Source organism: Erythrolamprus reginae, chromosome 8 (assembly GCF_031021105.1).
Source record: "Erythrolamprus reginae isolate rEryReg1 chromosome 8, rEryReg1.hap1, whole genome shotgun sequence".
In the NCBI taxonomy this organism is placed as follows: Eukaryota; Metazoa; Chordata; class Lepidosauria; order Squamata; family Dipsadidae; genus Erythrolamprus; species Erythrolamprus reginae.
The window spans coordinates 12,200,205-12,213,199 of NC_091957.1; the positions used below are offsets into that span (position 1 = coordinate 12,200,205).

The following is a 12,995-nucleotide window of genomic DNA, read 5'->3' on the forward strand; positions in this document are numbered from 1 at the left end:
CCATCACACAGAAAGTTTAGTTGGGGAAAAGTTTTATAGATGGTTGGAAAAGGAATGCAAATAAGAAATTTTAAATATAAATGAATGATGTAACCCAGATGTATTGTTCCAAAGAAATGAGGGGAAAGGGTGGCGTGGAGGGAAATAAACTTTTAAATTAGAAGCACATTAATGGAGAAAGAAAGAAAGAAAGAAAGAAAGAAAGAAAGACAGACAGACAGTCTACAGAGAGGGGCGGCATACAAATCTAATAGATAGATAGATAGTTGATAGATAGATAGATAGATAGATAGATAGATGATAGATAGATAGAATAATAGATGAAAGGCATTTATAGGAAATAAAATATGAAAAAAATGATTGTGTAAAAGAACTCAGGGGTACTGGAATATCATCCCAGAAAAATGGAGAAACTACAGCAAAGGGAAGGGAGGAGAGGAGTTAGAAGAAAGAAGGAAGAGAGAGGAGGAGATGAAAGAGAAGAGAGGAGAAGATAGTAAGGAAAGAAGGCAGGAGGGGAAGTAGGGAAGAAGAGGGAGTGGAACTAAGTTGAGAAAAGGAAGGAAGGAAGGGAAGAAAGAAAGAAAGAAAGAAAGGTAAGAAAGAGGAGGAGGTGGAAAGAGAAGAGCGGAGAAGCGCATAAGGAGAGAAGGCAGGAGGGAAAATAGTGAAGAGAAGAGAAAGGGGAAGAAAGAAAGAAAGAAAGGAGAGAGGGAGGGGGAGAGAGAGAAAAGAAGGAAGGAAGGAGGGGGAGGAAAGACAAGAGAGGAGAAGGAGAAGTAGGAGGGGAAGTAGGGAAGAGGAGAAGGAGAGAGGGAAGGGAAGTAGGTTTAGAAAGAAAAGGGAAGAAAAAAGAAGGAATGAGATAGAAAGAGAGGATGGCAACCTTGAAATAATAAAGCAATAAGATAAATATAGAATATATTGGTAAAGGTTTTGTAAAAGAATGAAATGAGAAATGGGACGATGAATATGTGAAAATGTCTGTATGATAAAAGGGAAAAAAAGTAAGAAGGAAAGTCGCCTTTTGAAAAAGAAAAAAGAAAAACTTTGGGATATTTATTTAGAAGATTTTTGACTTCACTTCTTTCAACCACCTTTCCATAATCCATGGGATGAAGCCCCCCACCCCCCAAAGGGGCTAAAATATTCTTCCGAGAATGACCCCAAGGGAGTAGCTTATCCTGAGTAGGCTTTTAGGATCACATTTACCAAGGCTAAGGTTTGTTTAAAGGTTTGCAAATAGTTTGCTTTCTTTCTCTCTCTAGGGCAGTAAAATGAGCCATGTTTTGCAAGCTAAGAAAATGAGTTGAGTTGGGCATTTTGGGGTAGGTTAAAAAAAATACAGAATCTTGGGGGCACTGAACGACACAAACATGGAAAAAATGCAACAATAAATCAGAATATCCTGGCTTATCTCATACACGCACACACATACACACACCTTTTTAAATTATTTTATTGCTTATACGGCAATCCACAAAATGGATTGCCGTATAAGCCCATTTGTTCCTCTTTTTGCAAAAAGTTTGTGTTCCTTTGTTTTAAAGGAGCAAGCAGAATTGAACCTGAAACATTTCAAACCTTGAAAGATCTCAACTCTGGCAAACATTTCTGCTCTGAGTTCGAAACATGGTTTTGGAGTTTGAAAGCAATTCTGTTCCAAGTTCAAAAAACAACAGTTTTGCTGTTTTGAAAGGGCGGCAGTGAGGAAGGACGTTCCAAATCCTTCGGGCAGGGGGTCCAAGATCAGCCCCTTTCAAATGTAAAAGCAAATTCTTTTTAAAAGGTTTTGCTTTCAACCTGGGTAAGAACTATTTTTTATATTTGACCTGCATAATTTTATTCTCCAAAAAGACACAATTAACAAAAGTCAGAAGGGATTTCGGAGATCTTATAGTCCAACCTCCTACTTAAGCAAGAAAATCCTATCTATCTATTTATCTATCTATCTATCTATCTATCTATCTATCTATCTATCGATCGATCTATTTATCTCTCTATAGTTCTACCTACCTACCTACCATCTATCTCTCTATCTGTCATCTATCTATCTATCTATCTATCTATCTATCTATCTATCATCTATCTATTTATCTCTCTATAGTTCTATCTACCTACCTACCTATCATCTATCTCTCTATCTGTCATCTATCTATCTATCTATCTGTCATCTATCTATCTATCTATCTATCTATCATCTATCTATCTATTTATCTCTCTATCGTTCTATCTACCTACCTACCTACCTATCATCTATCTCTCTATCTATCATATCTATCATCTATCTATCGTTCTATCTACCTACCTATCTATCTATCTATCATCTATCTATCTATCTATTTATCTCTCTATTGTTCTATCTACCTACCTACCTATTATCTATCTCTCTATCTGTCATCTATCTATCTATCTATCTATCATATCTATCATATCTATCATCTATCTATTGTTCTATCTACCTACCTACCTATCTATCTATCTATCATCTATCTATCTATTTATCTCTCTATCGTTCTATCTATCTACCTACCTACCTATCATCTATCTCTCTATCTATCATATCTATCATCTATCTATCGTTCTATCTACCTACCTACCTACCTATCATCTATCTATCTATCTATCTATCTATCTATTTATCTCTCTATTGTTCTATCTACCTACCTACCTATCATCTATCTCTCTATCTGTCATCTATCTATCTATCTATCTATCTATCTATCTATCATATCTATCATCTATCTATCGTTCTATCTACCTACCTACCTACCTACCTATCATCTATCTATCTATCTATCTATCTATCTATTTATCTCTCTATCGTTCTATCTACCTACCTACCTATCATTTATCTCTCTATCTGTCATCTATCTATCTATCTATCTATCATATCTATCATCTATCTATCATTCTATCTACCTACATATCTATCTATCTATCTATCTATCTATCTATCTATCTATCCATCTATCTATCATCTATCTCTCTATTTATCCATTTCTCCCAAACTGCACTGCTCAAAATAATAAAAGGAACACTTCAACAACACAATATAACTCCAAGTAAATCAAACCTCTGTGAAATCAAACCGTCCACTTAGGAAGCAAAACTGATAGACAATCAATTTCACATGCTGTTGTACGCATTCAACTTTGTACAGGACAAAGTATTCAATGAGACTAAATCATTCATCCAGTGTTATTCGAGTGTCCCCTTTATTTTTTTTAAACAGTATACAGTATACAATTGTGATGGTTTCAGACTCTACTCAACCAGAGGCGCCACACAACGCAAAGAAACTTTTTTGTTGTTGTTCCACACAACCAATTCGAGCGCTCGCACTACTGGGTAGGATGGACTATTCCTGCACAGTGCAGCTCCACCAGGCCTTCCACAAAGAAGGAAGGGGGCAGAGCGGGAGGCACTACAAAGACCATAAACTGGCCATGTGTCCTCTTTTTAATTCCACCTCAAGAGTCATTATTACTTCTGCAAAAAAAAAACAACCCTTCCTTCCCACTGGATTTTTATTTTTTTAATTGGCAAAGTCTCTCTCGCCAGTTCAGCAAAGCCCCAGTCCTCCATATTCTCATTTTATGGCAAGGGAGAACACAGAGAGTTGGTTGCGGGCCGCCCTCCCAAATGGCTTTCAAGGGTATTTTGGGGAGGGGGGGTTGAAGGAAACAAGTTTGAACATAGGCAAATGGTTAGCCAGATCTTGAGATATGCCAAATACACAACTATTCTGAAAAACAGCATAGGGGGGGGGGAGAGAAACGTAGCCGCCCTCCCCAAAAACACCAACTCTCTCACTGCAACTAACACATTTTTTTTTTAAAAAAAATTTAAGGCAAAGATCATTCAATAGGATTTCCTGAAATCTCTACAAGGGGCTACTTAAAAAAAAAAAAGTGGAAATTTCCACAGCTCAGCCTCTGCCCACAAAGACCCCCGTAAAGTCAATGTCTTCCGTTTTTTAAAGAGCCAATGCGAAAGCTCGCCTTGCAATCATCAATCGACGGATTTTAATTGATTTGAAGCCGGACACGATAGATTTTTTTTGTTTTTGTTGGGTTTTTTTTTTTTTAAAGACCAAGTGAGCTTTACGTTTCTCCACGACAGACAAGTTTAGGGAAGCGAAGGTAAAATGTTAACAACAAATTATATATATATATATATATGCTTTTAAATCCGTTTCCAATTCAGAAAGTGCACCAGAGATTATGGAAACTCAGTTTAAAGACTAGCAATGCCTTTGCATTTTTCCCCTGCAATCGCTAGAATTTAAGGTCCACAATCCTACAACCACCAATGGAAAAAAAAGAGGAGAAGAAAGGGGGGGAGGGGGGGCGTTCAAGATCTCACAGAAGCAACACCCACAACTTTTAACTTTTTGTGGGGCTCTGGGCTGTTTGTGCAAAACCTGGTGGGAAGGGGACCGAGAAGAGTGAAGCGGCTGCACTCAAGATGAAGACCCCAACCCCAAATGGGGGGAGATGGGGGGGGAAGAGAGAGAGAGGAAGATGGGGAGAAAGACAGAGAGAAAACTCAGAGAGAGAAAGAGAACAGAGAGTTGGGAGAAAAAGAAGAGAGCAAGGCAGAAGGGAGGAGAGCGAAAGAGAGTAAGAGAGAGAGGAGAAAGACAGAAAAGAGGAGAGCAAGGCAGAAAGAGGGAGAGAAAGAGAGGAGAAGGACAGAAAAAAGAGAGGAGAGCAAGGGAGAAAGAGGGAGAGAAAGAGGAGAAAGACAGAAAAAAGAAGAGAACAATTCAGAAAGAGGTAGAGAAAGGGAGGAGAGACAGAAAAAAGAGAGGAGAGCAAGGCAGAAAGAGGGAGAGAAAGAGGAGAAGAAAGTGAAAGAAAGAGAAGAGAAAGGGAGGAGAGAGAGAAAGTGAAAGAAAGAGAAGAGAAAGACAGAAAGAGGGAGAGAAAGGGAGGAGAGAAAAAGTGAAAGAAGAGAGGAGAGGAAGAAAGAAAAAGAGAGGAGAGAAAGACACAAAGAGAGGTAGAGAGACCACAATCCAACTCCCCACTTTTTTAAGAAGAGGAAAGGGGGGGGAGGAGGATGCATGACACCCCCAAAGCTGACCCCCCACTCCTCCTCCTGTGAAGCTTTGTCCAAATCCAGGGAGGGCACAGAGGTGGGGGAGTGGGAACAGGACCCCCCCTCTTTCAAAAACCTAAATTGAAGCCCAAGAATTACAAAACAATGACCAGAGGGGGGGCTCCTCACATACCCCCACCCCCAGGTTGCAAAATAAAGCACAAAAGCTCTTGGGTGGGGGGGGAAACAACCCACATTGAGGAGGGGGAAGAAGGGAAGGAGGGAGGAAAGCCCGGGGTGTGTTTTTGTGTTTGTGGGGTTTTGTGATGGGGGGAGGAGAGGACCTCCCCCCTCCCTCCAGGGCTCCCCCCAAGTTTCTCATCACAATGTAGGGCCTCCCTTGCATTTCTATGGAGGGGGGGAGGTTTATTGATCCTGGGAGGGTCTTTTCAAACAGGGCCCCCCAGTTATAAAATATTCACCGCTGCTGCGGCTGCCATTGAGCGGAGATTGATCACTCCTTCGCACAGGAAGTGCCCGGAGAGGAAGGTTCTTTAAATGGCGGGGTGGGGGTGGGGGCAGGAAGGACCCCCCCCTCTCCAAAGGGGAGGGGGGAATGAAGGAGACCTTACTTGCAGGCCTCCAGCCCATTATTGGGAACCCCACTCCGGCCAAACCCATAATAGGGGGGTCTCCCAAGATAAATTGGGGCTTCTCCACCCATTATTGGGAGCCCCCTCCCCACCCATGATTGGGGCCAATGCAGGCTGGAGGGGGACTGAAATAGGGGAGGGAGTGAAAGAGACTTTGCAAGCCCCCCCCAAACTTGTTATGGGGGGGCTCTTCGAATGCAGAATGGAGACCCCCACACCCAGTCGCCACTTCCCCAACTGGGTGCCCCCTCTTTGCAAGATCCGGCACAGAAGAAGAAAAACGACCCTCCCCATTTTCTCTTCCTCCCCCCCCTTCCCTGGACTGCCCCCAGCCCCATGATTCCCAGCCAGGGTGGGTCGAAGCTCACTGGAGGTTGGACTTCCCCGTTTCCCCCCTCCCCTGGACTCCCTCATCCATGATTCCCAGCCAGGCTCCCTGGACGGAGACCCACCCCTGGATTCCCCCACCCACGATTCCCAGGCATAGTAGAATAAACCTCTTTGGAGGACCTCCTGCCCCATTTCCCTGCCCTTCCCTTGACTCCCCATCCCATGCTTCCCAGCCAGGGAGGATAAAGCTCGCTGGAGGGCGACCATCCCCATTCCTGGACTCCCCCACCCATGCTTCCCAGCGTGTGGGGGGGGGGATAAAGCTCGCTGGAGACCAACTCTCCCCATTCCTGGACTCCCGCACCCATGCTTCCCAGCCAAGAGGGGGGAATAAAGCTCGCTGGAGGACCTGCCCCTTCCCTGGACTTCCCAACTCATGCTTCCCAGCCAGGGGGGAGGAGAAAGCTCGCTGGTCGAGGACCCTCCCCATTCTCCCCCTTCCCTGGACTCCCCCACCCATGCTTCCCAGCCAGGGGAGGATAAAGCTCTGTGGAGGAGGACCCTCCCCATTTTCCCTGGACTCCCCCCCCCATGCTTCCCAGCCAGGACCTGGAGGACGACCCTCCACCCCTTCCCTAGACTCCCCCACCCATGCTTCCCAGCCAGAGGGGATAAAGCTCTGTGGAGGAGGACCCTCCCCATTTCCCCTGCACTACCCCTCCCCCATGCTTCCCAGCCAGGCGCTGCAGGACGACCCTTCCCCCCCCTTCCCGGGACTCCCCCACCCATGCTTCCCGGCCGGGGTTCTCCTACCGTTGGCGGGCGGGGGCTCCGGCCTCCTCTCGGCGGCTCCCGCGACGGGCGGCGGCTCGGGCTCCATGGCGCTCAGAGGGAGGAGGACGGCGGCGGCGTCTCCCCCGTAGCCAGGACCAGGACTCCCCCTCGCCCGCCGCCCCGCCGGGGACCCATCGCCGCCGCCGCCCCCCGCTCGCCCCTCGGCGGCCGCTGCGCCCGGAGCCGCCCCTCCCCTCAGGGCCACGGCCGGCTCCGCTCCCCCGACCACCCCGTTGAGCTTCCCAGCGCCGCTCCCGCTGCGCCGCCTCGTCCTGACTGAGCGGCCGGCCGGCACGGCCGCGCTCCCCACCGCTCTCGCGCATGCGCCGCCGACAGGGGCACGCCGGGAAGCGTAGTCCGGCGGGGAGAACCATCCGCACGCGGCACTCACAAACACACCCACAAAGTCCCCTTCTCCCCTCCCCTTCTTCCAGGGAAGGGAGCCCCGTCCCGGCGGGCAGCTCCACTCTGACGCTTCGAACCTCGCGTTATCCCCTTTTCCTCCTTTTCTTATTCTCCCCCCCCCCCACTTTGTCAGAGCAATGGGTTCGCCCAAGCGTTCGAGGTGGGGCATGAGAACCCCGCCCACTTCATGAATATTCTACAGGGAGGGAAAGCCTTGCGCGTGCTCTCTCTCTCTCTCTCAGCTGACCCGAGGGAAGGGGCGACGAGGAGGGAAAAGGGGGTGTGGTCTAGGAGGAGTCTCAAGCCACAGCTTGGCCTACCTCTTCGGGTTGTTGTGAAGGTCAAATTTATTTATTCATTCATTCAATTTTTTTAATGCCGCCCTTCTCCTTAGACTCAGGGCAGCTTACAACATGTTAGCAATAGCACTTTTTAAAACAGAGAATCAGCCCATTGCCCCCACAATCCGGGTCCTCATTTGACCCACCTCGGAAGGAGGGAAGGCTGAGTCAACCTTGAGCCAATGATGACATTTGAACCGCTGACCTGCAGATCTAGCAGTCAGTAAAATGGTCATCTAACATCAAAAACTATGTCAAAAAAGCACAACGAAGAATGTTCTTTCTGCGCCAACTCAGGAAGCTCAAACTGCCCGAGGAGCTGCTGATCCAATTCTACAGCAGAATAATTGAGTCCATCATCTGCAGCTCTAGAACTATCCGGTTCGGTTCTGCAACCCAACAAGACCGACCCAGACTTCAGAGGAGAATCGGAACTGCAGAAAAAACAATTACTGCCAACCTGCCTTCTATTGGGGACTTGTATACTGCATTAGTCAAAAAGAGGGCGGTGAAAGTATTGACTGACCCCTCGCATCCTGGACACAAACTGTTTCAACTCCTACCCTCAAAACGTTGCCACAGAGCCCTGCACACCAAGACAACTAGACACAAGAACAGTTTTTTTTACTGAACACCATCACTCTGCTAAACAAATGATTCCCACAACACTGTCAAACTATTTACTAAGTCTGCACCACTGTTACTATTAGTCTTCTCATGGTTCCTATCACCCATCTCCTCCCACTTATGACTGTAGGATTGTAACTTTGTTGCTTATATCTTTACAATTGGTATTAATAGTGATTGTTTCCGGATTGCTTATTTGTATCCTATGACAATCACTGTTGTATCTCAACATTCTTGACAAATGTATCTTTTCTTTTATGTACACTGAGAGCATCTGCACCAAAGAGAAATTCCTTGTGTGTCCAATCACACTTGGCCAATAAAGAATTCTTTTTTTCTTTCTTTCTTTCTTTCTTTCTTTCTTTCTTTCTTTCTTTCTGTCTGTCTGTCTGTCTGTCTTTCTATTTATTATTATTATTATTATTATTATTATTATTTATTAGATTTGTATGCCGCCCCTCTCCGTAGACTCGGGGCGGCTCACAACACAATAAAACAGTTTATGACAAATCTAATAATTTACAATTTAAAGTATTTAAAAAATCCCATTATTAAGGAAACATACATGCAAACATACCATACATAAATTGTATAGGCCCGGGGGAGATATCTCTATCTATCTTTCTATCTATCTTTCTATCTATCTTTCTATCTATCTATCTTTCTATCTATCTTTCTATCTATCTATCTATCTTTCTATCTATCTATCTTTCTATCTATCTATCTTTCTATCTATCTATCTTTCTATCTATCTTTCTATCTATCTTTCTATCTATCTTTCTATCTATCTATCTTTCTATCTATCTTTCTATCTATCTCTCTTTCTATCTATCTTTCTATCTATCTATCTTTCTATCTATCTATCTTTCTATCTATCTTTCTATCTATCTATCTTTCTATCTATCTATCTATCTTTCTATCTATCTATCTATCTTTCTATCTATCTTTCTATCTATCTATCTATCTTTCTATCTATCTTTCTATCTATCTATCTATCTATCTATCTACCTATCTTTCTATCTATCTTTCTTTCTATCTATCTATCTACCTACCTATCTTTCTATCTATCTATCTTTCTATCTATCAATCAATCTATCTATCTATCTATCTATCTTTCTTTCTTTCTTTCTATCTATCTATCTATCTATCTACCTACCTACCTACCTACCTACCTACCTACATTTCTATCAATCCATCCATCCATCTCTCTCTCCATCTTCTCTTTGCTTCCCCCCCAACAAGCCCTAAACTCCTTACAGTTCTTTCTTTCTTTATTCTTTCTTTCTTTCTTTCTTTCTTTCTATCAGATATTTATCTATCTATTTTTCTTTCTATCTATCTCTATCTACCTATCCATCCATCCATCTATCTTTCCATCATCTATCTACCTTTCTGTCTGTCTGTCTGTCTATTTGCTGCCCCCCCCTCCAAGCCCTAAACTCCTTACAGTTTATTGCATCTTTAGGGGGGGGGGCTTAATTTTAGGCTGATAAGTACATTAGGGATTCTGGGATCCTACCCCCACCCTATGTGCTAAGGTTAGATTCGGCTGTGGTTTTAGCCAAAAAGGGGAAACACACAAAAAAATAGTCGCCAGGTGGCGACCTCGGACTTATTCTGGGGCACAGCTGGAGAATCCTACTTGCAAAAGTCAAGCCATGCTTCTGCAGGGATAGAGGGGGGGGGGGGTTGCTGCTAACTCCTCTTGAAATCTGAAGGGAAAAGAAAGGCAGTTTATTTATTTATGTATGTATGTATGTATGTATGTATGTATGTATGTATGTATGTATTTATTTATTTATTTATTTATTTATTTATTTATTTATTAGTTGGACTTGTATGCCGCCCCTCTCCGAAGACTCGGGGCGGCTCACAACAAGTAAAAACAGTCGCAACAATCCAATTAATTAAAATATTTAACGATTTAAGAAAAACCCCATGTAATAGCAAACAGACACACAAGCATACCATGTATAATTAACATGCCCAGGGGAGATGTTTAGTTTCCCCATGCCTGACCGCAAAGGTGAGTCTTAAGGAGTTTTCGGAAGGCAGGAAGAGTAGGGGCAGTTCTAATCTCCGGGGGGAGTTGGTTCCAGAGAGCCGGCGCCGCCACAGAGAAGGCTCTTCCCCTGGGACCCGCCAACCGGCATTGTTTAGTTGACAGGACCTGGAGAAGGCCCACTCTGTGGGACCTAATCGGTCGCTGGGATTCGTGCGGCAGGAGGCGGTCTCGGAGATATTGGCCCTGTTGGCCCTGGCAGCACTTTCCCTCCCAGCCAAACCTTTTGGTTTCTGTTTTCCTAAAAGAGAGAGAGAGAGAGAGAAGTTGGGATGGGGAAAAAGCTACCCGGGGGCAGGGCTATCTTAACACACAGGTCACAAAGCTGTGGTCGCCGGACCACTCGTGGTCCGTGATAAAATTTTGGTGGTCAGTGGAGAAATCTTGAACCCTGGGCCAGATATGGCACACTGCAATTAGTCCAGTCCAGGAAGAAGAAAGGGAAGGGAAGGGGAAAGAAGGGAAGGTAAGAGAAGGGAAGGAAGGGAAGAAGAGGAAAGGAAAGAGAAGGAAATAGAGTAAAAGAAAGGAAGGGAAAGGAAAGGCGGAAGGGAGGGGAGGGGCTACAGCTATGGAAATATGGAACTGGGTTTCCCAACATGAGGAAGCCACCATCAAAGGAAGAAAGGAGGGAGGGAGGGAAGGAAAAACAAAAAAGGAAAGAACAGGAGGGTGGATGGGTAGATGGGTGGGTGGACAGACAGATATGGAAAGAGAGAGAGTTATAGAGATAGAAAGATAGATGACAGAATAGAATAGAATAATAACAGAATAGAATAATAACAGAACAGAATAGAAAATAGAGAATAGAATAGAAAATACAAATAGAATAGAATAGAAAATAGAGAATAGAATAGAATAATAACAGAATAGAATAGAAAATACAGAGAATAGAGTAGAATAGAAAATAAAGAATAGAACAAAACAGAATAAAATAGAATTCTTTATTGGCCAAGTTGGACACACCAGGGATTTGTCTTTGGTGCATAAGCCCTCAGTGTACATAAAATAAAATATACATTTGTCAAGAACCATCGGGTCCAATAAAAAGGGCGCCATCAACGAGCCCCCGATTGAGGCTGTGGGTGCCTAGCGCTTCTGGCAGGTGACAGACGGCTCCGTCCGTCCATCGATGCAAAGAAGGGCCTTGGACCCTCCCGGCTGGGTAGATGGATGGAGGTGGGGGGGGGGAGAGATCTGGCCGGATCCCGGGCGGGCGAAGCGAGGGGGGGGCACTGGCCGGGAAGCCCCTCCTCCCTCCTCCCGCCCGGAGAGCCTCCCGCCTTCCCTCCAGCCGGGGCGCCCAGAGCTCGGCAGACGGTGCCCGGCGGAGGGTCCCCGCACATACGGCGTCGCGCGCCACTCTGGGAGGGGGGCTTTTCGGGGGGGTCTCCATGGATGCCCCGAGGGGTCGCGGGCGCCTGGCTTGCATCGCCGCTCTTCTCCTCCAGTTGCAGGTCGCCTCCGTCCCGGCCCAGGGCGCAGCGAAGGTAGGGAGGGGCTCCCACCGGGAACCGGGGCGGGGGGCACAAAAGCCGGGAACGCGGGGGGGGGGGCAAAAGTGCCCCCCCATGGGATGCCGAGCCCGGAGACCCCGGAGATTCGGGGGGAGGGCACGCGATGCTGTTTGGGGAAATCGGCTTCCACGAAAAGGGGGTCACCAGGGATGCCGGGAGTCTGCGCCCCTCTACCCCAAGTCTAGAGACTCGCCCCGGGATTTTAAACCCCACCCCCTTGGTGGGTGGATGATAGGACCCGCTCCGTTCCGAAGGTGGTTTTATTCGAGCCGACTCGAAAACGTCGCCCGTTTTCCGCGGCTTCGAAGTTGGTTTGGTTTTTTTTTTCTTTTGCTTTGAATATTAAAGGGAAAGTGAATTGTCAAATTTTAAAATTAACGTTAATATATAAATAAAGAGAGAGAGAAGAGAGAGATGAGAGGGAGATAAAGAGAGAGATGAGAGAGTGAGATACAGTATATGAGAAAGACACACAGACAGATGAGAGAAAGAGAGAGACAGACAGAGAGACAGAGCAAAGAGACAGATGAGAGAAAGAGACAGGTAGATGAGAGAGAGAAACAGAGAGAGACAGATGGATGAGAGAGAGAGAGAGAGAAGAGAGACACAGACAAAGAGGAGAGAGAGAGAGAAAGAGGCAGACACACAGATGATAGATAGATGGATAGATGAGATAGATAGATAGATAGATAGATAGATAGATAGATAGATAGATAGATAGATAGATAGATAGATAAGTGTGAGAGAGAGAGAGATGGGGGGGGGGGAGAGAGAGTTAAAGTTAAAGGTTAAAGCCACCCCCTTACAGGCAGACTCCCCAGGTTCAAATCCCGGTAAGGGTATAACTAGCTGATGAGAGCATAATTGCTTGAAATAGATCTATACTAGTCTCCCTTCCTTTTCATTTTCAGCAAAAATATGTCACACACACTCGCACACACACACAAACACCAAAGTAGCCTGAGAGATACCTCCATTAAGAAGGAAAGGGGGCATATCGATGTTTTTATTGATTTATTGAGCTCTAGGGAAGTCACCGATATCCACTGAGAAGGGTTTTTTTTTCCTCCACCCTCTCTTTGGTGGGCTGCTGAGGTCAATCCCGGCTTGCAAGGGGTAGTACCAGCCCTGGAACAGCCTGCATATCCAAGGCAGGTTTTTTTTACAGCCGGATCGCCTC

At 45.6% G+C, this 12,995-nt stretch overlaps 2 protein-coding genes across 4 annotated transcripts in view; one reads left to right on the top strand and one right to left on the bottom strand.

Moving 5' to 3' along the window:
• The window catches only part of NR6A1 (nuclear receptor subfamily 6 group A member 1), a 97,897-nt gene extending 90,896 nt beyond the window's left edge, over nt 1-7,001 (bottom strand). For all 3 annotated transcript variants that reach the window (XM_070758847.1, XM_070758846.1, XM_070758848.1), the window contains exon 1: nt 6,843-7,001. In XM_070758847.1, coding sequence (XP_070614948.1) covers nt 6,843-6,909 — 67 coding nt within the window. In that variant the 5' untranslated portion in view covers nt 6,910-7,001. The remainder of the gene's footprint in view (nt 1-6,842) is intronic.
• Nucleotides 7,002-11,582: 4,581 nt separating this feature from the next.
• The window catches only part of OLFML2A (olfactomedin like 2A), a 19,702-nt gene continuing 18,289 nt past the window's right edge, over nt 11,583-12,995 (top strand). The window contains exon 1 of the mRNA XM_070758882.1: nt 11,583-11,788. Within this exon, the coding sequence (XP_070614983.1) occupies nt 11,693-11,788 (96 nt within the window). The 5' untranslated portion in view covers nt 11,583-11,692. The remainder of the gene's footprint in view (nt 11,789-12,995) is intronic.